Here is a 26,264-nt window from a genome sequence, read left to right as displayed (position 1 = left end):
ATTGAAACATCTGTGTTCACATCCACATCTACATCTGATTAACTTTAGAACAAATTTGGATATTTTTCGAAAATCACTTTTTCAAATATAATTTTTTTCTCCAAATGGATACAAACATCAATCTTAATACCTCATTACTAAAATACCCAAAAAAATATTTATATTTTTATAATCGGATTGATAATATCTTGTCTAAAATTGAAACATCTGTATCCACATCCACATCCACATCCACATTTACATCTGATTAACTTTAGAACAAATTTGGATATTTTTCGAAAATCACTTTTTCAAATATAATTTTTTTCACCAATTGGATACAAGCACCAATCTTAATACCTCACCATATAAAGCTAGGTGAGAGAATGTACGGTATTTATCCAAAAAAATAAAAGAGAGAAAATCTATGGAATTTTGCTTTTATAACAGTCGCTCTCTTCGCATGTTGAATCCAATTCACGTTAGTCATTGGCTAACTGTTAGAAGGAAAAAAGGAATTAAAAAAAAAAAAAAAACAATATTTTTGTGTTGGGGGGTCCAAAATCCAATAAAGACAAAATCAGAAAAGGACTCGTGTGGGGTTCAAAATACAAACCAATCATTTGCACAAGGAGCAGTAAGCCGTCGGATCTGAAAAGTATCCAACATTCAGATCTGACGGTATATAGAATGACAGTTTACAAATGTTAAACTATAGCAAACTACATGGCATTAAAACCCACCTTAAGGCGGAAGGGAAATCTTGTCTATAAAGGGGTGGACTAGGAAGCTTATGTGGTAGTGATTTTCAGATTGTGAAGCAGAGCAGCGACGGCACGGCGGCAGCAGCGACGGCACGGCGGCGGCAGCGACGGTGGCCTTGGAAGTGGTGGCGACTGAGGGAGGAAGAAGAAAGAAGATGAGATGGGCTTTCAGAGATAGTAGAATTTGTAACCTATTGTAGGAGTGAATTAGATTTGAAGATACTAACTTTTAACCGTTAACTGTAACTGGTCAATCGATTTGGAAAAGGGAGGACTATGAAGAGCTTTCTGGAATTCGTGCCTTGTTGCGGCTATCCGATCCAACCGACGGCGCCGACGACTCTACCGTGCACTGAAGAGTCACGTTCTTCGTCATGTGGGCAACGCCGGAGATTGAACAGGTCAAACTCTGTGTCATCCTCGGCGGCTCAGTGGCAGCCTACGCTTTGCGCGATTTCGGAGGATAACGTGGTCTCTGTTGTGGTAGCCAAAACAGAGGAAGTTGCAAAATCCGGCAAGAAAGTACCCCGGAAGACCTCTTCGAAGGCTGAAATTCGAGTCCATACCAGCTATGGTGACAGCTTCGCGTAAATTCCAAACTCTTCCTCATCTTTCTGGCAAATTTAACTGTTTTATACTTTAATCTTCAATTCATTGACTTTGAAATGCTTTTGCTACATTGATTCTGAGAGAGTCTCTGCAACAGAGACTAGACCCTTGTAAGATTCTGCCATGGAATTCAATTTTAGACTGGGCTTCCTAGAATTTTCCAATTTCACTATCCAACATCGCCACATGGTGGGTGGGTGGGTGAATAAGCTCTCTGACGCTTGAGGGTGGGGTGGGGGAAGGTATATGGATTATGAAGAATGATCTAAATCTAGAAATTTTGATTTCCTCTTTCTCATGTGAATTAGAGGAAAGATCATGACCTGAAACTTTCCTCTGCTTCACCCTGTTTCAGAATTGAAAGCTTATTTGGTAGATTTTAATGAATGAGAAGAAAATAATATTTTTGTTCATGGATTTTGATGATTTTTGTACTGAACTAAAAGAGTGTTTTTCGATTTTTGTGGTTGTGGTGTTTGCAGGCGAGCTTCAGTTCCGTTAGCCATCCCTGCGTTCTCTCCGACGGCATTCTTATTTTAATGGATCTCCTATGGTGTCATCCCGCGAGGCATTGTTAATTCTATTTTATTGTATCAATCCATAGTCCATAGAATCCATAGATAATTATGTAAAGTGTTCCTGGACATTTAGAGACTGAAACTATCAAAGAAGAATCTTCATCTTCATCTTCATCTTCATGAGGAAGAACTCTGAGATGAGATTTCTTCTCAGTTGAGTTCTGTGATCAATTTTGGAATCATGGATGAATCTGGAAATGGGTTTATAAAATCAAATTGATTCCCTTCCATTGGAATCATAATAAACTACTACAAATGGAACCTGTCTTCAATTAGGATGAGGAGAATCAAAAAAAAAAAAAAAAACTTGCAGGCTTGATCCACAAAACTCGCACAGCCCTTCAAAACGTGTACCGGACACGTCAGTTCCAATATGATAAAAGACTACAGACCTTGCCGAGATTTCCAAAAGGCCCTCTAATTCATCTAAACGGCAAAAAAATCCACACTTTTATACTTATTTTTCTTTTTTGAAAAAAATTCTAAATTATTATATTTTTTTGGGAGAGGGACAGGCATATCTGTCGCGTATGGGTAAGTTAGTCGGCACCAATGAGGGCACGCAACGATGGGCAAGATAGTGAGATGAGGCATCTTATTGGAAGGATAGGAGGTCATTTCAAAGATTGAAATAGCTATCATGGTCACCATGCTTGACTCTTTGCTCCAGCCACTCCACTAAATATGTACTCTTTGGTATCTTTTGTTGATCATTTGTTGTAATCTTTGCATGATGCTTTTGACCTTCGATGTCAATATGTTCCTTGAAAATCCGAAACCAAAAGAAGTAGAAAAGAAATGTGAATTAAGGAAGAACTACATCTATCCACTTAGAGGAAGATGTGTTCAGATCAAAACAACCATCACATATAATGATCGGATGATTCACAGAAGGCAATGCTTGATAATCAAGGAAAAACATGCACTTAACATTAGCGTTTGGGAAGAAACTTGTTACAAAAAATCCAAATTTAATACATTCTATGGTTAAAGAATGCTACATCTTACTGAACCTTACATCCACACAAAGAAGTCCACTGTCCAAAAACGTTGTGTGTATCCCTAGTGGCCTAGCAGCCCAAATACGCATGAAAAAAAACAAGATAAAAAGTGGTGCACACAAATTTCTTTTCAACTTTACATAAGAGGCAAAGGGAATTATCTATCTTAAAAAAATTTATCTTTACTAGCAAAACCTCCACAAGGAACTTTCCACTAAAAGTTTTTAGAACGAGGATGTGCTTTGAGCTTCCAAATTAGGCATAGCCAAATCTTACGCTGACTCAGTCTATACCTTATCCCAAGCTCATTCCTTATAAGAAACTTAACCAAAGTTTCAGTATTTAACAAGCTACTTATAAACCAAGGATAATGCCAGCCTCCTTGTAAAGGAGGAGGAATAAGTCTATACCCTATCCCAAGCTCATTCCTAATAAGAAACTTAACCAAAGTTTAAGTATTTAACAAGCTATTTATAAACCAAGGATAATGCCAGCCTCCTTGTGAAGGAGGGGGGATAAGTCTTAGAAATAGCTTATAGAGCGACTTGCAAGGGAAAAATAGGGTGAAGTAAAATAATCATTCCATAGCTAAGATAAATAAGTAGGGGCTAAAAGACCACCCTGGACGATTTCGTAGTTAGCTCAAAAAACGCTGAAGTTACCACAATGTAATTTAATATGGTAAGAACAAGTCAATTAGAGGTACCATATCATATCTTTTTATTTGGTAAATATCATATCATATCATATCACATCACAAGGCTAAAGATTTAAACCAACTCTAAAGAAAATTCCACTGCAACCTGTCATGGACCTCACATATCCAGTTTAACGATCTCCAACCATGTCTACCCTTATGACACGTAAGAAAATAAAAGATTTTATTCAAAAATAAATAAATTAATAAAAGATTTAATGATTTTTTTTTTTTGGTAGAAAAAGATTTAAAGAATCCAAACTACTATATTAGTAAGGTAAAAGGTTCGTAGGCTAAACACCCCCGGGTCTCTCTCTCTCTCTCTCTTTCTTAGGGTTTTAATATACATTTTTTAGGATAAAAGAAAATTATCTAGTCACATGGTTCATGTACCCTTTTTTTTTTTTTTTTCTGCTAACGTTGGGTATTCAAGCCTTCAGTTTGACTAATCTCACGGGTCCATATTGACCCCACAACTGCATGGACCGGGTCATACCAGGGTTGAATAAGAACCATTCAACTTTCACTGAAAGTAGTGAAGAGTACTAAACACTCCCGTATGAGTTGCCCAAGGTGTGTCTAGTGGGAATTGAACTTAGGACATCCGAGTTTACGACTCGTACTAAGTTTGTTGCTCACCAACTGCGTTACCCCCTTGGGTTCTTAACTCCTGCACCTTAACACCTTGTGAAATCAAAATTCACAAGGATATGCAAAATTCTCACATCACCCCCTATAAAATAGAAAATCCCATTCATAATGATACTCTTACACGTGTTTTCATTGGCCTGTACTATGGTGTTAGGCCACATAACTAGTCATTGATCTCTATCATCGTCTCTTGTTTTTTTTTAACCATCAATGAGGGTAAATCTTATCATTTCACATGTTTATTAAAAAAAATATAAAAATTATAATGATAAGTCACTTTCAAATTATTTTGAAAATATTTTCTTATCCTATACTAAAATAACTATTAGGAATAAGACAAAGCAAAAGGTTTTGCGTACAAGTACACGTTCATGCATCCAACCATTGGATGGGCATGACCTTGTACAGTATACAGATACTCACCCCCATCCAACAGTTTGGTGCATGATGCATGGTTGTGCACAAAACTCTTCCCCATTTTAGTGATAACAATAAATAAGTTTTAGTTCACAGTATTAGAACACGTATCGAACAATTTCAAGATCGATAACAACTTCAATACAATTTTCCCTCAAAGATACTGATATAATATTATATTTTTACCATTTTACCCTTTATCCTTTATTCATATCATTTCACCGAATCGATATCAACCAGCCATGCCGATTCCCAAAAACCTAAGCAAGATCCACCCATTATAAAAACTATGAAAATTAAAAAATTATAACAAATTAAGAACCATTTATACCTCCAAATTAATTGCCAAAAAAAAAAAATTGTGTCTTAGTTTTTTTCCCTTTCTTTACATCAACCCCACTTCCCTTGTTCTTTGGTTTTATCATATAAATTAATAGAGAGGTTTGCCTGCCTCAGAGGAACGATTTCATAATTATTTCACTAAGCCTATTAAACACGTCATTAGGATCATTATAATGTCAGTGATAAAATAATAATAATAATAAGTGAGGAAGCAGTTTCTTGCCCGGGAGCGGAGGGTGCGCTAACAATCAGCTTTCCGCTATCCATATCTCTTGGGAATAGAGAGGTTATTTCCTATGAGAGAGAGAGAGAGAGAGAGAAACATCTGTTCCCGGGCAGGAAACATTATTCTAAGAAAATAAATATGTTTTTTTCATGAGAACAAATATGATTTCAACTGACATGTGATTAGATTGTAACGTCAGAACGGTGTTTGAGACTCGATACTTTTAAAAGAGAGAAGACAAAACTTTGTACTAAAAGAACCATTATGATGTCACTTTATCAGCCTATGCATGTGCACCATTCACATTGATACCCAAAAAATTTTTTTTTTTTTTTTTTTTTTTTTTTTTCTTTTTAGACTTTGATCTCAGAATCTAAATGAGGTTTGCAGTTTCACCAGTATAGTCTGGGATCTAGATCCTCTCCAAAGATTGATGTTTCAACCATCTTTCAATTCTGTATATATATTGATTGATGTTTCAACCATTTTTCAATTCTATATGATATGTGTAAGACTATGTATGCCAATCACTTGGAGCTGCCTCTAAGTGTTGAATGTGTACATGTATCTGATTAGAACATGATTAGAAAAAGTTGTTTGAGAGGAGCCGAATCTTAAAACTGCCTTGATAGTGATTCTTCAATGATTTCTTTATCCATTTAAACTATCAGTTTTTCTTGATTTTCTGATCCCATACTTGAACTTTCCAGCTTTCCACAAGTTTTAGGTCGTTTGGTTTATGGATTTCTTTCTACCCAAAAAGAAAAAATTATTTAGGGTTTTCTTAATTGGGTTTAGGTTTATATGTTTGCTCATATGACAAGCCTGGATGTCAATTCTCTTCTAACCTAATTTTTACTGGGATTCTTTCATTTCATTATACTTAAATTTGCTAATTGTTTTATGAGTGAAGGTTGGGCGCACTAGAGTTGATCTGCATCCCTCATCCCCCCGAGAAAGTCCACCCCACCCAACCCCATTGCCGGCCTGAAATTTGTGTCAGGTGTCCATATGGTCACATGTCCACCCCATCTTCCACCCTCCATCCCCAAGAGCAGTGTCAGCAGAGGATGGAGGGTGGAAGATGAGGTGGACAAGTGACCATATGTGCAAATGATCCAGAGGTTAGACTCATTGGCCCATGACCCTTTTATCTAGGGTTGAGCTGCTAACTCCATAAAAGCTAGGGGCATGCCTCACCTCCAGCTTTACTTTATTTAGGAGATTATCGAGTACATCTTATTGTCACCAAAGTGTTAAATTACAAACGCATATCCTTCTTTTGATTTTTCCTTATTTTATTTTCAAATGTTATTTAAGGTTAGTGCAAGAAAAAGATTTTCAAAATAATTACCATTGTCAAATGTTGCCAGTATTACACATTTTCAAGTACACATGAAAGGACAAGATTTACCCTCTTTTGAAGAATTTTTTTCTTACAACTTCTTTTTCACCAACCTCCCATTGGTTGTAAGAGTTTACTACTGCAACTCTATTCTTCCCTTTAGGATTTAATAAATCTTTTATGAAAAAATAAAGCTACATGATCGTATAGCCTCTATGCCCAAACACACTCAAACACCCCACCCCACTGAAATAAAAAATTAAAAATTAAAAAAAAATCCCTATAATGTTGATGCCCCACACACTCATTGGCCCCATGATGGTGCAAGGATCACACAACTAAACAGTGATCGCCTGCCCAATTTTCTACATATATAATAATAAAAATTCCTTATCTAAATGATACTCCTACTTGCGCATTTAAAACATGTAATCTTCTATCGGTTATCCTTTATTTGTATTCTCAAAAGTTCTTTAAATTAATGGTAAAAATATCTTCAAATTATTTTAAAATAACTTATTAATATTAATTTTCAAGAATTACCACTGTTTCACACATACAGATATGTTAAACTGAGGGTGAAATTATTAACTCCAAAAAAACCATTAACGCAGCTAAAAAGAAAGCATGAATATGAGTAAAAGACATGGGATGATTGTTTGATCAATAGGCCAGAGGCTTGTGATTCAAATTAAGCGAACGGATGGACCATATTTCTTATTCCAATCTGATCCACCATCCTAAAATTCCAAGGATCAGCTAACAATCAAAGCCGTGACACAGAAATCTCCTTCCAATCTTCCAAGGACCTTCTAACAAGGAGCTGTCCTCACTGGTAAGGTCCAATAAAAATTGTTTTTCTTATCGGATTTTAAATTCTTCGAAATAAATAAAGAAAACAGAAGAAAAAAAAAAAGGAAAATGGCGGAAAAGCAGAAAGCAAACTCACCCAACCTGAAACAGTGAAATCCATCTTTTGCAACAGCCATATGTTATGTAAGCCTGAAAATTTTCAGGTGAGCCCCTACAGAGAGAATGCCAGGCTCATCTCTTCCAAATGCCTAGTGCCACATCATAACTAGAGTTAAAAATCACCACATCCATGCTCTAGTAACCATTGATCTGATGCCTTGGAGTAGGCCCCGAATAGAAGTCTCGAGTATCAGTCAACCGTGAAAAAGGGATCTGGTTTTGGCCAGGATGACCCCTTTGGCCAGAGAACCGATCAGCTGCCTTTGCATCAGAGGCTGACCTAGAGAATGACTGGGCAAGCTCCAAGGCGGAAGCTGCTTTTCCATAGCGTAACCCACCTGGAGCATCAGGTTGAAATGGTTTAGCTTGCTCAACAGGCTTGCGCCAAGTTTCGGGCTCAGGAAGCCGTTCCTGCTGCTTTTCGGTCTCCCTACTGTTCCTCCGGTTCTCATTCCGCCAAGAACCCCTCTGTGCCTCTGTTTTCTCATTGTCTAGCCGGTGATCTTTCCTCTCAGAATCCCTTCCAATCTTCTGATCAAGCGAGAAATTCCCAGCCCTTTCACCACATCTGGCAGACAGAACTGCAACCTCAGGCTTTGTTTCAGTCTTGGTAAGCTCATTGTTAACCCTTCACATGCCAATGGGTGATATTAATGAAAACCCTATCGAATTTAGAGTCTTAATGTCTAGGGAACTTGGTCAATACTAACAGCCACAGAATTCTTCCAAAATCCTTATATGATAGAGAAAATCAACAATGGAAGGACAGCATCATTACCTGGTGGGTTGTTGAGTAGCGTCAACATTGTTGAAAGCTACATCATCAATACCGCGCTCCTTCAGAACCTAAGATATAAAATAATGCAAACATCGAAGATGAGCAAAAGAACTAGCAAACGAAGTGGACATAACCAATAACATAAGGCATCCAGATTGAGCAAATCATGAATTCATTAACAGTCTTAAGTAACCACCAAAAATATGGCGTATGATTTTCATTTGAAAGACCAAGGATAATTGCATGGATTTTTACATTATCTTCTGAAATGGAACTTTATCTTCAGGCCACATACAGGTAAAAGCTAAACGCTTACCAATTCACGAGGGCGTGCACCGCCAAACAATGATTTCCTGCATCAACATAACAGATTAATCAAACAAGTAACCAATTACATCCCTGGTTCACAATTTTGAAAGTTAAAAAGAAAAGTACAAGTACTAGAGGAACTTGCGGTTTAAACTGCAGTACATAATAAGTAACAATAAACTTCATGTTGAGAATACCTTCTTATTTTGAAACCGCACAGCCCAGCAGAAAACTTAACTTGTAATCCTCCATTACAATGGCAAGCTAACTTACAGTAAGACTTGCCAGTCGCTGATTAGCACAGCTAGCTCATGGAAAATCCCAAGAGCCAAGTCAGCCATCATCACATCAATCCATTTTTAACTAACAAATCAACCATAAGTAACACACTAGCCTCCATAGTTGTCACAGCGCCAAGGCGGTAGAGGGTTGTCTAAGCGCTTAGGCGAGAAGGCACACGCCTTGTGGCGAACAAGGTGACCAATTGTTATTTTTTATTTTCCCTATTTTCTAACATTATTTAGTAAGCTATATATACCTTGTATCATAAAAAATCAAGATTAAGCAACAGCAAGTCATTAAAAATCAACATTTAGCCATATTAAATCATAAAAAATTAACATTAAATCATATTAAGTTATAAAAAAATCAAAATTTAGAGAAATGCTCTGGTTCTATAATAAGTTTGACTGGTCAAATGATATTATTTTTACATGAGACTTTTTGTATCAGTTATAATATAAAACCAGCTTTCCAACAAGTCTAAGATTACTTAAATCTGAGTTGTAATGACAACGTTATGTTTCGGTCAAACTTATTTTTAAGTGCGCGAATGCTATTAAAATCGCCTGAATGAAAATAATTTTATGGATATCAAAACAAAAAATTATTTTACCGGACTTTTGGTTTTTAGCAATGTTTTAACATGATAGAATTTATAAAATTTTCATAATTGAGAAAATCTCCAGCATTTAAAAGTTGAAAATTGCCCCTATAACCAAAATCCAGTTTTTCTTCTTGGACTAGGTGGTTGACTTTTTATCCTTTTGGAATTTGATTTTTAAATTATTTTTATTGGATTCAAATAGGGGATATTTGCTTATTTATGAATAAGGCATCCAGATTGCTTATTCAAATAGGGGATATTTGCTTATTTAATTATTTATTTGCTTATTTAAAAGTAAATGAAGCATTTACTTAAATGATATTTGGCATAAATAAGTGCCAAAACATAAGGCGGCATGCAGTGCAATAAGGCGACTGTCGCCTAGGCCCCAGGCAAACCGCCTAAACGCCTAGGCGACGCCTTGACAACTATGCTAGCCTCTGCCACACTTATCATCTAAGTTATTGCATCTACTTTTTGAACATATCAGATCCAGGTCATAGTAATAGAAAGACTGTCATCCTTCACAGGTCAGCTAGGAGCATAAGCAGAAAGATCATACTCCAAAGGGAGCTTGGGGCACATGCAAGTTATAGTGTGCAATCAGGCTGATGCAGATTCTTTACAAAACTAGGTTTGTTTTATTAGGAATAAGTCTAGGGTTGGGTTGTATATGTGTCGGGCCTTCAGTCCAATTGTGTCGAGTGTAATAGGCCACTTCTATGGGTTCAGTCCATGTGTTTCGAGTATAATAGGTCACTTTTATGGGCCTAAACTAGGGTCTTTAAGGTTGCATACATAATTAATTATTTGTTTATTTTTACATTAGTTTCTGTTTTAGGCCCTCTTTGGTATCATTTTTCTTTTTGATTTTTGTTCACATAAATGGTTTTGGCTACATTTGGTAACATTTATGGAGCTTGTTTCTATTTAAAAAAAAAAATTGGTAAAATATAAAAACCAAAAAGAGATCAAGAGTCATTATATGTTTTGGCCAAAATTGATTTTCAATTATTTTTGCGCTGAACTTTAATGACCACGTGCTTAAAGTCCCAATATGAAGGGGTAAAGTAGTCATTTTCTTTGTAATTAGAAAACCAAGCTTCTTGTCCCCTCTTCTTCAGTTCAAAGTGGAGAAAGAGAATTATAAAGCAGATGTGTGAAGGGAATCTCTTCACCCACTCCTTCAAAAAACCATTTTACATAGAGATACCAAACTATTTCTCACAAAAAACCATTTTTGTCAAATAATTACCAAACCATTTTTATGTTTTGATAAAAAAGGGTATTCATTAATGATTTTTGTTAATTAGGTAAAAATCAAAAAGAAAAATGATACCAAAGAGGGCCTCAGTTTGGTTCAATTTAAGTTGTTAGTCATTCTTATTTCTTAGGAGTTAAATTATGAATTGTTAGTTTCCTTTTCCATTGTTTCTATTTTCAGTTTTCAGAAACTTGTGTAATAGGCAATCAACTGTGGGGTTTCCTATTTTGGAACCTTCCAATTGCTAGGTTGTATGCCCTCCCCCATTATCACTACTAATACAAAGCAGATCAATGATTTGAAGAAAACAATTGCTGTAGCTGCTGCTGCTGCCTTCTCCAAAGAGATTTGTCTTGTGTCTTATCAAGGTTGATGGAACTAGTGTTTGATCCAGTTGACTCTCTGCGGTGAGAAGCCCGAGAGGTCCTCTCTCTTATTCTATCTTCTTCTTATTCTTCAAGCTGTCTAAGGATCCATTGTTGCTCCTCATCCAAACCAAGTACACAGTGATGCAGTAGGGCAATGGAAGGGATCTCTTTGATTTGGGGTTTTTTTATTTACTTTCCTTTATTGGTTAGAAATCAGATTAGCAGTCTTTTATTTAGATTTGATTTTTATTTTAGTAGCAATATAGGCTAGTTTCCATTTTACTTAGTTACCAATTTTGGCTTTGATTTTCTTTTTCATAGCCTTGTTTCACTAGTGAAACTCAGTTTTTTTGAAGAATTGAGTTTTTTGTTTGAATCGATGACTGCTATGGGTGGTTTTCTTATCTGATATGCTTCCTTTCTTCCTTTGTCTCTTCTGGTTTTCTTTTATATTTTCTCCCTTTTCCTCTTTTTCTTTTGGATTTCCTGGTATTCTTCTTGCTGATTTTCTCTCCCAGCCCTATTCTGGGCGGTTAATACAGAACTGAAAGAAGTCTTCACAGAAGTCTTATTTAAACTCGATTGTCCTTGATGTTTGGGTCGAGAGTAGGGCTATTACAGGCGATCAGAATACTGGAGATCCTTCCTCAAATCATCCTCTATTGAGAGTTGGTCAACTAGTTGCAGGTTCTGGTTCTCCCATCACCACCAGATCTGGTTGCAGAAGGTGTTGCTCCTCTTTGGTTGCTGTTTCGACGTGTCTTCCTGTTGGAATCACCAGGCCACAGGGTATCCAAGCTTCGCCCAAGTTTTGGGGCTGAATCGATGTGCAGGGAGGGAGTTCTCATCACCGCCATCTCTCTTTTTTTGGCTGTTGGCTCTTGTTTCTGTCGTGAGGTTGAAGACAACCTCATAAGTGAGTGATTGTAATTTTTTTTATTTCCTAAAGTACCCTTACCTTTTATGCTTATTCTGGTTTGTCCTTATTTTTAATTCCTATTCCTAGTCTGTCCTTGACCATACGTTTGCTTTCCACTCAAGTCACTTCTGGTTTTCCTTTGGTTAAGTTCCACTTAATTACAAAACTGCCATGTTGTTATGAGGTTCTACCTATTTACAGATTTGCCACCTTCATTGGAGACTTAAGTTTAATTACTATCCTGCCATTGGTTATTGCTATTTTATTGAGTGTCCAAGTGGATCCTAAGCGATCCGATTTCAGTCCTTGGGATCCGGATCCACATCACACAGGTTTATAGTTCTGCCCAAATTCCATTAGTTTCCTAAGTGGTTCCTTCTTCCCTGAACCACTTTCAGTCATCAGCTTAGGCTGATCTTTTGCTAGAAGCTCCCCTCATCCAGGCCCCACTCGATCCAAGTTACGGGTCCATCTGACCTGTGGTTGCTGAGTTACTGAAAATCACCAGAATCTTGTCTTTTAGTACCCTGTTCTGTAAATCGATAGGCTGGTTTCAATTCCTATTGTTTTCTTTGACATTGGTTTAGGTATTAAGTTGGTTTGGACCTATTTCTGTCCCTGCTTAAGTCCTTTACATTTGTTTACTGATCTGGTCTCGGAAACCCTATTTGTTGGGATCGATAGACTTAGTTTCCAGATCTGCTTCCTTACTGTAATCTGATCTGATCTCTACTACTGGTATTTTGATGGCTGGTTGTTCTATGATAAGTATCCTGCAGCTTTGGGACTAGGTTTGCTTGTCAACCTAGTTCTACATTACAGGCACACTACCAAATGACACTGAAAGGCTTTAATACCTAAAATAGACTTGTTTCAGGTGGAATAACTGAAGTGGATCCGGGGTTCCAAAAACCGTTCTTGATTGCTTGTGAGCCCACTCAAACAATTAAAATCCAAATACAAGAAAGCGGTAGCAATTCAGTAATAATATAGAATCTTTAAGGGCCTTGGTAGTTGAATAGGGGAAAGGACACAAATGTGATTAGTATTTATTTGGTAGGGGTAAACTAGGAAGCAAAATAAAGTAAGGACATGAGGGAATAAAAATAAGAGAAGGGGTATATTTGGAAGATTGAGAAATAAAATTCTAAAATAAAGAGAAACAATGTTGTCTTCTATGGAGAGGCAGAAACACAGCATAAGTGATGGAGAACCCTTAGGGAAGGGAGTGGAAATCAGAGTAGAGAGGGGGAAAGGGAAATCACACTCAACACATTCATTCAATAATCAAAATTACTCTCCAAATCTTCAATCGATTACAACTAATATATAGGAAAATAGGAACATGAAATTAGAAACTTAACTGGAATGGAAATTAGCCTAAACTAGGAAACAACTATAAAAAAGAAACCAAAGCAAGGAAGTAAATCCTACTCCTACGTTCAAATATGAAAAATAAAAGCATGAAATAAAATACTAAGTAAACTACTAATTTTATTTCTAACCCTTGTTGGACCAAAACCCTGGGTTGGACCGGATCTTCTTGGCTCTTGGCTTCCAAAGTCGGTCATGCTGGTCCAACCAAGAAAGGGCAGCCGTATCTGCATCAACTCTCCTCCTTTGAAAAGAACTCGACTCCGTCAAGTTAGAGAAAGGACCGAGGAGACCGTTTGAAGGAATACGTTGAATGAGGAATGATCCCACCATCTTCTTGAGCTTAATTTCAGGGAGATCTTTGGCAAGATGAAACTTCATAGTCTTGTTGGCATGCTTGAAGGCATAGGTATTAGCATTAGCCACAATGCTGTACTTCTTATCAAACAACCAAGGTCGACCAAGAAGGATATGGCACACCTTCAGAGGGAGAACATCACATTGGACTGTATTCTTAAATCCACCAATAGAATATGTGACTAAGCACTTACCTGTGATTTTGAGATTAGTGTTATTCACCCAAGCAACCTTGGAAGGATTAGGATGTGGTTCTGTATTCGATCCCAGCTTACGAACAGCGTCTTCAGAGACAACATTAGTGCAACTGCCTCCATCAATGACCAAGGTTAGCAACTGATCATTGCACTTCATACGAGTCTGAAAAATACTACTACAGTGTCAATCTTCATTTTCAGTGGCCTTCTGAGTGGTCAACACATGACGAATGACATAAAAAGGATGTTGGTCATCGTCACTGAGAGTGTCATTGACTTCACCTGTTGCACGCTCTTCTCTTAAATCAACTGTGTCAGAACCAAGTTGCTCTTCGGGAATATATGGTATAGGAGAATCCTTATCAATAAAAGCAACCAAACGGCTGGGACATTGGGCACTGATATGTCCAAATCCATGGCATGAGTAGCACCGAACTGTGAATTTTGAAGAATCAGAAGGTTTATCTGAACCACGCCGAGGGGGTGAGTATGGGCGAGTAGGCCGTGAAGATGACATTTCAGAGATATGTCGAGGTGGAGAATATGGCCGACTAGGTCGTGAAGAGGCCATAGATGTAGCACTTGCCTGTGGTTTGCTAGGTGATCTCTCTTGGGTAGGAGACTGTTGCCAAATGGAACTAGTACCTCGAGAAAAAGTATCTGCAAAATTTCTCCGGTTGTATGGGCATTTCAGACTTTCCTCAACCTGATATGCTACTTGTACGGCGTCTTCCACGGTAGGCAATCGACTAGATGCAAGGGCAACACTAAGTTGAGGGTGCAAACCATTGCGAAATTGTGCCACTAATACTTCTTCATCCCACTCAAAGTCAGAATGAGTGGCCAAATAATAAAATCTAGCAACATACTCCTCAACGGTCAAATTCTCTTGTTTCAACTGTGCAAATCTGAGATGCATGTGTTGCTTGTAATCAGAAGGCAAGAATCGCCGATTCATGACTTCATACATTTTAGCCCAAGTAGTGACCAAACCAATGCCTCGGGTTCGGTTCTGTTGTTGTTGCTTGATCCACCAGACTCGAGCCGTGCCTTTCAGTTTGGCCTCTGCAAATAAGATCTTTCGAGCCTCAGTCAACCCGTACCATCTGAAAAATATATCTAAACTGTGAATCCAGTCAAGGTACAATTCTGGATTATTGTCTCCATAAAAATCAAGGACATCCAGTTTTGCTACTCTTTCTGCTCCATCATCATGTCTGCCAGTCCCATATAGTGGTGGAGGTGGTGGTGGTGGTGGAGTATGTTGTGGTGGTGGTGGTAGCGTTACTGACGAATCCTGTGGAGTGGTGTTGGAAGAATCCCCATATTGAATGGGACTCTTTCCTTTATCTGCTGCTATCAAACGATCAATAGAAACTTGCATGGATCCCATGGAAACTTGCATAGATTCCACCATTGTTTTTAGGGACGTGACCATGTTAATGAGTGCATCAAATTTTGTATTAGTTTCTCCTTTATAGGAATTCAACTGTTGAACAACTTCACTATTGGCTACCATGGTGATGAGTAACAAAATAGCACTCAAAGAATAATGGTAGAATAGTAAATAACTGGAGGCTTAAAGGGCAGGGGCAGAATAGTAAATAACTTTTTTTTGGCAAAATTGTAATTTAATTTTTTTTTTTTTTTTTGGAAGTTCAAATTAAACCACAAAAGGGTGTGTCAGTCACGTGTGGGATAGGGGTTTAATTGGAAATAAAAAATATATGGGACAAAAAGGGGAATAAAGGAGAAAGGGAGGGGTATTTCTGGCAAGTCAACAGAATTTAAAATAAAAGAAGGAAGAAAATAAGATTATGGGTTGGAGTTTCACCGACAAAGGAGAGGAGGGGATCTCTTACTCAGAGATGGAATGAACACCAGTAGGGGTCGCTTCCAACGATGGGAACAGCGGCTTACGAGAAGGTTGATGCAAGATTTCAGGCCGACAAGATGTTCGAGCATAACAGGCGGTGATGGAGGAAATCCAGAACAGGTATGTTCCCGTCTCCTTGCTTCTTCTTTTCGTCTCTGCTCCTTCTCTTCTGTTCTTCTTCTTCGTCGACTCTCTCCTCTTACTGCTCTTTTTTTTTTTTTTTTTGGTTTGATCTTGCCTCTTGCTGCCTCTTCTCTTCTTCTTCCTTCGCTTCCTTCTGGTTCTGTTTTTCTCTCTCTGCTCTTTTTTTTGGACAGAACCCTGGAGAGGGTGTTTGGACTGAGATTGGAAAAAAAAAGAGGTCGGTGGAGTTGTGGTTCGGCTTCTCTGTTTGCAGCAGAGCTTTTTTTTTTTTTTTGGAAGTCCGAGGCTAAGGAAGGGTTGAAGGGGTGGGATTGAGGTTTCAGCTGGGACGATGGGTATGAAGATTTTTTTTTTTTGGCTGCTGCCGGAAGGAACAGAGAAGGCGGTAGGGCAGGGAGGTTTTGGGATTTTTTTTTTTTTTTATTCTCATTATCGGTGGAAGCCGACACAGAGAATGGAAAAGGAAGAAGAAAGATGGGGAAGGATTAGGATCCTTCGGCTCTGATACCAAGTTGATGGAGAACCCTTAGGGAAGGGAGGGGAAATCAGAGTAGAGAGGGGGAAAGGGAAATCACACTCAACACATTCATTCAATAATCAAAATCACTCTCCAAATCTTCAATCGATTACAACTAATATATAGGAAAATAGGAACATGAAATTAGAAACTTAACTGGAATGGAAACTAGCCTAAACTAGGAAACAACTATAAAAAGGAAACCAAAGCAAGGAAGTAAATCCTACTCCTATGTTCAAATATGAAAAATAAAAGCATGAAATAAAATACTAAGTAAACTACTAATTTTATTTCCAACCCTTGTTGGACCAAAACCCTGGGCTGGACCGGTTCTTCTTGGCTCTTGGCTTCCAAGGTCATGCTGATCCAACCAAGAAAGGGCAGCCGTATCTGCATCAATAAGCCAAAGAGATAACTCCTCCAAGTCTTCTCGGTTGAGCCTGAAGTTTTAGGCGAAGAGTCACCTCACCAGTCTCTATCAAACCAAGTTGCGAACGACCAGGAACAGCAAGAGAGAGCCCTGTTCGAAGGAACCGCAACTTGGCCTTGCAGTGGGGATGAGGTCAGTACCTGAATTCTGATTATAACCCTCGATCAGATGGGTATTCGGAAACAAGATCCTGGAATCTTAGTCACCAACAATGGAGAGATTCACACCCAAGATCTCAGATCAGTCAAGACTGTTATGAAGGTTCAGCAGGTCAAAGATCTAACCTTAAAGAGTAGCACAGGTGCAGGAAGATAGGTAACAGCATACGACCATGGGAAGGAAAGGAAATAGGGAAAATAAAGAGAAGAAGGAAGAAGAAATAAGAAGGAGAAGGAACTAGATCATAGAGACCCAGGGAGAAGAGGAGAGAGAGGGGTGTGCAGCTCTTGGCAGCCATCCACTTCAACTTTCAAGTTTCAACTCAACTTGTCATTCCAAAAACTAAGAAACTGAACTACACGATGGTTACACAAGAGTATTTAAAGATTCAAACCATTAATCCTAATCGAAATCTAAAACAGAGTTTGACTCTACCTTGGACTCAAAACTGAAAAAAAAACACTAAATCTCTGACTCTGTTAACATGAATAAAATAAAGAAAAAAAATACAAAACAATCCCTAATAAATCGAACGTCTAACTGCATCAGTATGTGCGCTATAACTATATCAAAAGGATAAAATGTTCAATTCCTACAGACTGTTCTTGAAGGCCCCATTTGGTTACATGTTAAGTAAAATAATATTTTCATTGGCCAAGCAAAATGAGGTAAGTGAATGAAAATGAAACAAAGACAGCCAAAAGTGGAACTATATCGACACATTTTAGATTGAAAGTTAATTACATGTTTGGTTGTAAATGCAAATTTTTATCGGCCTTGCTTTTTCCTTTTTCCTCACTGGGGTAACAGTTTATAAAAAAAAAATTGGTTGTTTACCATTTTTTGCAGAAGTAAAAAAGAAAAACTCTTAACTCCACTTTCTCTAAAATGTGTCCCAAATGTCTCTCATACCACTTTACACCAACTTTACTTCCATATGCCCACTGAAATTTTTCTCTACTCTTTTTAATTTCACTTCACAATGACCAAAAAAGATCAACACAGGAGAGGAGTTCTGAAGCTTACAAATAGTCAAGCACAGAGTCTTTGAGAACATTGGATGGCTTAGTTTGAGTATCAACCTCATTACGATGCTGGTCTGTATGAAGCAGGACCAGGTTCACAACCCCTTATGATGGCTACTTTGATGCCAATAGGGAGTAGAGTTCTGCAAGCAAAGTGCAGCACTCAGCAGTTTGCAGCAGCAGAACCTTCTGTTTCAGAATCCCCTTTCAAAAAATAAGGCTTTAAAAAGAGGTTTACAGGAAGGGTCCGGTGCTCAAATGACTACTATCCCCCCTCCCTGACCCCCCTTCTAAATTATTCTTCTCAGGATGGCCCCTGCTTACCATTTCCCCAAACCGAAGAGCCCAGTGCACAAGAAAACATGTAGTCCACACAAAAGAATTGAAAAGACAGATTAGGATCCATCAAAAGCCACACAATTGGAACTTTTCCTGTGGATATTGATAAAGTATACAAAGTCCCTACTCCCTAGAGCTTGGACTATAGTTGGCACAAGAGAAGACTCTTACCCCATTCCATAGTATGTGAATGAATTATTTGATTCAAGTATTTCATGATATTCCTTAGTTTCAAGAACAACTCTATCCAACAGAACCACTAGCCCACAAATGCCAAGGAAGAATATACTAATCTATAGTTCTCTCCATATCCCAAAGGAGATATCTAAAATACAACGGATAAAGTTCTAAATTTTGTAACTTTTAAATCAATTGCATAATGTTTTAAAATTTTCTATTAAGGAAACCTGTCTAGCATTCCCCACACCCAGACACGGCTGGGTGTGAAAAGACCCAGATTTGCTCTAATTTTTTAATTCATCATTTTATTTTTTTTCTAGTTTTACCACTCACCCTCCACAACATTAAGTTTGTTTAATGTGTTCTCTTTACTGCCCAACATTCAACCTCATACGTCATTGCTGGTTGTATAATTGTCCTATAAAATCTCCCTTTAAGAGTTATATAGGAATGCGTCGATCGCACAACACTCCTGATGCACCCCTCTGTGCCATCCACCCTATTTTAATTCTTTTTATTATATCATCCTCCATTTCTCTTTCTTTATTCATGATTGAACTCAAGTATCTAAATTATCACTTTGTGGTAACTCCATATCATCATCATCATCATCATCCCTCATCCTCAACTACAGTTAGTTTATCTACATGAGGTTTCTTAAAAGCACAACATTCCGCACCATACATCATATTGTCCCATAAATTTTCACTTTAGTTTTAAAGGAATACATCGATCATGCAACACTCCGGATGCACTTCTCCACTTTATCCATCCTATTTTAATTGTATGTAACATTATCCTTTATTTATGATTGAACCAAATACTTAAAATAATAGCTTTGTGGAATCTCTAGCTCATCAATTTTCACTACCTCATCATCCATCATGGTGTAACTAAAGTTGCATAGCATATATTTTGTTTCCGTTTTACTTATCTTAAAACCTTTTGATTCCAAGGTTGATCTCCATAATTCCAACTTGGCGTTAAGCCCTACTTTTTTTCATCCACTAAAATAATATCATCAGCAAAACATATATACCAAGGGACCTGATGTTGAATGCCTCTGGTTAAATAATTTATGATAAGTGCAAAGAAATAAGGGCTTACAACTAATGCTTGATGTAACCACATTGAAGTTGGGAATTCACTACCTTGACTCCCTCCTCCAACCACACAGATCTTACATTAGTCATCACACCATTATACATATCTTTAACTATGTCCATATTTACTTAAAAAACTTCTCTTCTATAGTACTTGTTAAATTAACTCTCTAAGGACTCTGCCATAAGCTTCTTCTAGGTCAACAAAACCATACGGAGATCGTTCTCGCAATCTCTAAATTTTTCCATGAGTCTCCTAAGTAACTAAATAGCTTTTGTCGTGAATATTCCTGCCATGAAACCAAATCAGTTCTCCATAATAGTAGTTTCTTGTTTTTCAAACAAGTTTCAATAATTCTCCCATAATTTCATAGTATAACTCATTAGATTTATGCCCCTATAATTATTGCATCTCTGAATATCACCTTCATTTTTATAAAAATCAGAACCATAATTCTTCTCCTCCATTCAACTGGCATTTTCCTTGGGCTCATAATCTTATTAAATAGTTTTGTTAGCCAAGATAAACCACAAATTCCTAAACTCTTCCACACTACTATTGGGACCCCATGTGGACATGTTGCCTTGCCTATTGTCATCCCCCTAAAAGTTTTTACTTCAGGTATCCTAATTTTTCGTATATATCTACGACCTGTGGTGTCTTGATGGGTAACGCGGGCTTCCGGGACACTATTACTCGAAATGTCTTCATTTAATATGTCATGGAAATAATTTTTTCATCTCTCCTTAACGTGCTTACTGTCCCTTATTTATCATCTTATTTTCTAATACAGATAACATTGTCAAAATCCAACTCTTCCTTGCCCTCATTTTAGGTATCTTATAGATAGTTCTTTTCCCCTTCCTTTGTGCTCAAATTGATATAAAGATACTCGTATTTCTTCATCCTTGCTTTTTCCACAATCTTTATAGTTTCATTTCCGGGAAATGTTTAATTTTTTTAATCCTATATCCTTAAGTCATTTGCCATGTCTTAAAACTAGCTTTCTTAGCCTTAATGGCAGCTTGAACCTCGTTATCTAACCACAAAGTCTTCCTACAGGATTGACGTTTTCGATCTGCCTAGGACATCTTTAGCAACATTCTTGATACAAGTAATCATCTCGTTCAAACCATATCGCCATGACCGCATTCTTTTTAAATCCTATCTCTCTCCTCCCAATTATTCTAAAAGATTCTCCTATTTCCAATTCCCCTTGGATTTTTCTCTTTGGACAAATTCCATTTGGAATTTATGTTGTACCTAATTGTAAGGATTTAGCTGATTGTCCTTTAAACATAAAACATATTTTTAAAAAATTCAAAAACAAAATATCAGATTTCATATCATTGACTTAATTCATTCAAATAAACTTCTCTTCCAATTCTATATCCAATTTGATATAACCATAATTGTCATTCTATTGTAGGTGCAATATAAGAACTACAGTGAACAACAGCATGCAGGCATATAAGAATTTTTATTTTATTTTTATTTTTTCTTGATTGGATAAAAATGGAAAATAACTGCATGACAAGTTTACCAACCTTCCTCTTTCAATTTCTTCCCGTTGTTCTAGAAGCTGTGAAAGGGGTTTTAAATTCAATTTGGGGCGATCGAATGTTGAGTTCAATGTTGAGTTCCCCACCACTTCAGATCCAGCTGACCCCAATTTTGGAGGATTTGCATTCGCATTTGGTTCATTGATAACTTCCATATGAACAGATTGGTAACCCTATATTCAACAAATTGGCAACTTACATTACAGTCAACTAAAAAATGAGTGCAAAAAGCCTAACCAACTTATCGACGAAATACCTGCTGCTTATTTTCCACAAATGGCAGTTCTGAAGTCTCCAATGGCTTTGACCTAGGAAGGAGCTTCAGTTTAGGCCTCTCAGATGCTTCTGAAGGCATTGATGATTGATTTTGGAGCCCAACAAATTTACCTTCAGTGGAAGCAGGCCGAACACCATCAGGATAAATCGGCAAGCTTCGATCCTTTGTCTCGGGATATATGGGAGACCTCACCCTCTCTGTTGCATCTGGATGCAAGGGAGACCTCGCCTTCTCATAGTCTGGCAACTCCTTCACACTACCACGGGCTCCATCATCGGTAATGCGACACCTTTCAGTGTACCTTCCCCGCACTGCATCGTGGTCGCCCCTTTCACTCACTGGGGCAACACCAATATATGCACTATTATCTTTATAGCGAAAATCACTCTCTGCGTCAAACAATCTATTCACTTCAACATCAGGGGAATTATTGATCGTATGCTTAGATTGCCATCGACCCGATGAGACCTTCTCAAGGGCACTAGCTTGTGCAAATCTGGAGAGAGCAACAGGACCAGAAAAGGCAGAAGAAGCCACCGGATCACCAACACCAACAATCTCCTTCCTCGTCCCCCACGCATTTGGATGGGAACTAGCAATAACCTGACCGTTAGAACCAGCTTGGATTTGATGGTTCATCCCCATGGCAGCTGCTCCAGTGAATTTCGTTGGATAGGTACTAGGAGCCGCACTTGATGAGTGAGAAACAGAGGTTGAAATCTGTAACTTCCCAGAAACCATAGAATCTGGCTTCTGCTCCGGACGACTAGGTGGAACATGGAGGCTTTCATCACTGACGGTTCGACGAGGGGCAGACACGCCATCCAATGGCTTGCGTTCATCCTCATCGAAGTTCCGGCCGATGTGAGAAGGGTGCGACAGGAGAGAAGTTTTCTCGTCAAAATTACGAGTTGCGCCAGAAGACCCTGGCCGTGGACGATGATCGGATCTGCCCACAGGATTTCCCCAGGCGTTCGGGATCTGACGCTCAAAACCAGGACGATCGGAAGGTCTTACAATGCTGGAAGAAAAAAATATATATATAAATTTCAAACTATAATAAAAATCAAGAAACCCATCATGTATAAGCAAAAATCTGAAATCCCCAAGTTGATGATATAATGTGAATACAGGATTTCGAACCACAAAGAACTATTTTTCCAAACTATATAATTTGGGACAGTCGAATAATGAGATAAAAACTGGGTTTTTTAAATCCTTCGATTTCTATTGATTCTTGTAAATATAAATGGACAGAAAAAAAAAAAAAAAAATATCTATTGTAGATTTGTACAACATACACTCCAGGAGCAGAAGGTAGGGGAAGATCAGAGGGGATGGAGCCGCCATGAAAGTCCTTCAGCGTCATGGTGGAGCCGCTGAATGGTTTCTTCTTCGACGACATTCTACCTCTCCTCACCTCTCCTCTCCGCTTCTGTTCTCTCTCCCTTGTGTATTATTATAGAACGAAGACTCACTCTTTGGGTTGCGCAAGAGAGAGAGACAGAAGAGAGAAGTAAACCCCAATCAGAAAGATAGAGAGAGAAGATAAGTACGAACTGATTCCCCTGCGTTAAAGCAAATCATTCTCAGAACCCCTAAGATTATTTGTATAAGCTTGTGCTGTGGTAGTGTGGTGTACCGTGTACGCTTACCTATACCATAGGGATACGGCATACCGCATACCCCTCCTCTCCTTCTTCTAAAGCTATATATTCTATTTGGCCAAATGCCGACACTCGAAGCAGGGCCACTAGCACAATAGGTGGGCCCAAAGCTACTGGTCACGTGGACTACACCTAAAGGATTCTGGCCCACCGTTAGATGGCCCTCATGCTCTCTCGGATCAATTGTTTTTTCACATCACAATCATGCGACTCTAATCCACTTGATCCATAAAAAATCTTTGGAAAAGTGTTTTATTTGGGGGAACGTGGTTTCTATGCATGCATAAAGATCAATGGAAACGCATGAAGGAGTTTCAATTGAAAAGTCTTTTGCATTTTGGGGTGGATGGGGCAGTCCCTTTGGGCCCATGTGTCTAGTTGCAAGGGCCAACCCTCCCCTCCCCTCTCGCCCCTGCCCCCGCCCCCACCCCCACCCCCACCCCCACCCCCACCCCTCGCACCAACACCCCAAAAAAAAAAAAAAACTGTTTACTCATATCTTTTATGAAAAGTGATTCTCTGTCTTAGAACCTGACCTATGCTAACAATCTGTATTTATCTCTCTCCTCTCTCTAAAATAAGGCACAGATGTCTTTTCACAAAAGGAGAAAAGAGATACACATGGGAGTGTTGGCCGGACCTAGTTCTGTTTCTTATATTTTTATTCAACAAACTCAATCTTATCCCAACTTAATGGGGTAAGGTAGATGGATCCGTCCAAAACAAAATAAACAAAATTCAAAAGAAAAGAAGAGGAGGAGGAGGAAAGATTGGAGATGGAGAAAGAAAGATGGGAGATGGAAAGAGAGTTGAGAATAAGAGGAAATTAAGAGGCACAACCCAACAAGATAGGAAGATCTCTGCTAAATGGGCGGCTACATGGATCCTTCCCTCCAATAGGTTCTATCTAAGTCATGCTTAGGAAAAAATTAAAACTATGTATATGATTCTTCACCATTTCTCCTATGATTATTTAGGTCTGCCTCTAGCTCTTTTGGTTCCTTCAATCTGAATCCGATCACTCTTCCATACTGGGGCATCCTCATGCCTCCTTTGAACATTATCATATCACCTCAAACGACTTTCACAGAGTTTGTTATTGAATGGTGCAACTCCCAAATCAGCTCTAATATGTTAATTCATTAATTCATCCTTCCTAGTTTTTCCGCACATCCATCTTAACATCCTCATCTCAGCTACATATAGCTTCTCTATATGATTCTTCCCATATTTTATTTCTACTAGTGAAAAGTCTGTCTAAGCATAAAGATGGTTAAGTTAATAACGAACTCAATCCTTTCAGGATGTTGAATTGTCCTTCAGCTCATTCAATCCTTGTACAAAAAATAGAGTTAGGGTGTTAAAACACCAATTTTAGGGGATTAAATTTATCTCAATTTTGTGTTTTGAAACCCTAGGCGTGTAGTATATTTGACGAGGCTCAAATTTTGTGGATAAGCGTATCTCTTGTTTACATATCCAATATTAGCCTAGATGGAGTTGGCCGAGCGGCAAAAATAAAACTTTAAAAATCCTAGGCTATCAAAAAGGTACATGAAGTATATTCCAATGTTCTACCAAAAAAAAAAAAAAGAAATTGGACTCTGTATATTTAAGATTCTGGAATGGTGACCCTAATAAGTCCAAAAAACTCCATTTGATTAGCTGGAAAAAAGTGTGTTCTCCCAAGTCTTTGGGAGGTCTTGGTTTGAGAGACTCTGCCACTCAGAACAAGTCTTTGTTACTTAAACTTGGCTGGTGTCTTCTCTATGATCAGAACTCTCTTTGGTCACAAATCTTAAAAGCTAAATATTTTCACAAGAAGTCCATCTTTGATGCATCCACTATGAAAAAAAAGAGGTTCTATTACTTGGAATAGTATTGTTACTATGTTACCCATTCTGAAAAAGTTAGTATGTTTTGGAAATGGTGGAAATACTATGTTTTGGACTGACCCCTGGATCCCTGATTTACCTGACTTTACCATCCCCTCGTCTATCACCACACGTACTTCCATCCATTGGGTCAAGGACTTCCTTATGGGGAATTCTTGGAATCTACCTCTCTTTATGTCTTCTTTGCCCATGAATATCATAAATAAAATCACTAAAATTCATGTTTCCCCTTTGGTTGACAAGTGGTGGTGTTCTCTCTCTAGGAAGGGATCACTAACTACAAAGTTAGCTGCCAATTATTTGATTTCAATTGACTCTAATAATTCTAATGGAATGTCCAACAAGTGCTCATGCTTTTATCTGTGCGTGCATTGGTGGAGATTCTTTTGAAAATTGAAACTCCATCAAAGATTTAAGATTTTCTTATGGAGGCTTGTCCATGATGGCATTCATATTAAGGATATCATTGGGAGGTGGACGGACATCAACCGTACTTGCAATTTTTGTCATTCAACTGTAAATCTGTGTGGCATATTTTCTTTGCTTGTGATTTCTCTAAGCAAATTTGGTCTGCTGGTTTGCTAAGATTACGTACTAAGAATATAACTAGTTCCTCTTTTCAGTCCTTTATTATGTCATAATTTAATTCTGGTCATATTCCTGGCCCTGATAAAACTAGGTTTTTTGATATTCTAATTATATCATGCTATTTCATTTGGTCGCATAGGAATCAGGCTACATATTCCAAGGTTCAGCCAAATCCAATGGTTGTGGTTACCAATATCAACAGATGGAGATTGGTTTCTCTAGACATTGGCTTTGCACATGAATCTTTAGATGTTGTACAATCTAATGAAACAGCCCCTATTATGTTACCCTCTCCCCCCTTTCATGACGGATAAAAATCATCTATTTTTCTTAATCTTGTTTTTCTTTATTTTGCTACTTGCAGAAGAGGACATGTGGATATCTTTAAATGAACGGTCCAAATGCTTGCTTGGTTGAAGCTCTACCAAAACCGGGTTGAGGTAAGTGAACCGGTCTGTGTGAAGAATC

The 26,264-nt window shown here is 38.1% G+C and overlaps 2 protein-coding genes across 2 annotated transcripts; one reads left to right on the top strand and one right to left on the bottom strand.

The window, feature by feature from the left end:
- Positions 1-782: 782 nt before the first annotated feature.
- LOC122091273 lies at positions 783-2,038 on the top strand. The gene is made up of 2 exons (XM_042661135.1): positions 783-1,330; positions 1,835-2,038. Exons 1-2 carry the CDS (start codon positions 1,020-1,022, stop codon positions 1,890-1,892), a joined length of 369 nt encoding a protein of 122 aa, XP_042517069.1. The 5' UTR covers positions 783-1,019; the 3' UTR covers positions 1,893-2,038.
- Positions 2,039-7,267: 5,229 nt separating this feature from the next.
- Positions 7,268-23,232, bottom strand: LOC122090740. Its single transcript, XM_042660432.1, has 6 exons — positions 22,948-23,232; positions 21,626-22,667; positions 21,355-21,542; positions 8,676-8,712; positions 8,360-8,427; positions 7,268-8,209 (listed from the first exon to the last, which is right to left on the bottom strand). The coding sequence occupies exons 1-6, from the start codon at positions 23,049-23,051 to the stop codon at positions 7,717-7,719; spliced, it is 1,932 nt and encodes a 643-aa protein (XP_042516366.1). The 5' UTR covers positions 23,052-23,232; the 3' UTR covers positions 7,268-7,716.
- Between the last annotated feature and the right edge of the window lie 3,032 nt (positions 23,233-26,264).

The sequence above is a fragment of the Macadamia integrifolia genome, chromosome 10, assembly GCF_013358625.1.
Source record: "Macadamia integrifolia cultivar HAES 741 chromosome 10, SCU_Mint_v3, whole genome shotgun sequence".
Lineage (NCBI taxonomy): Eukaryota > Viridiplantae > Streptophyta > Magnoliopsida > Proteales > Proteaceae > Macadamia > Macadamia integrifolia.
The sequence above is the reverse complement of the archived record's forward strand: the minus strand, read 5'-3'. Positions and strand labels throughout refer to the sequence as shown.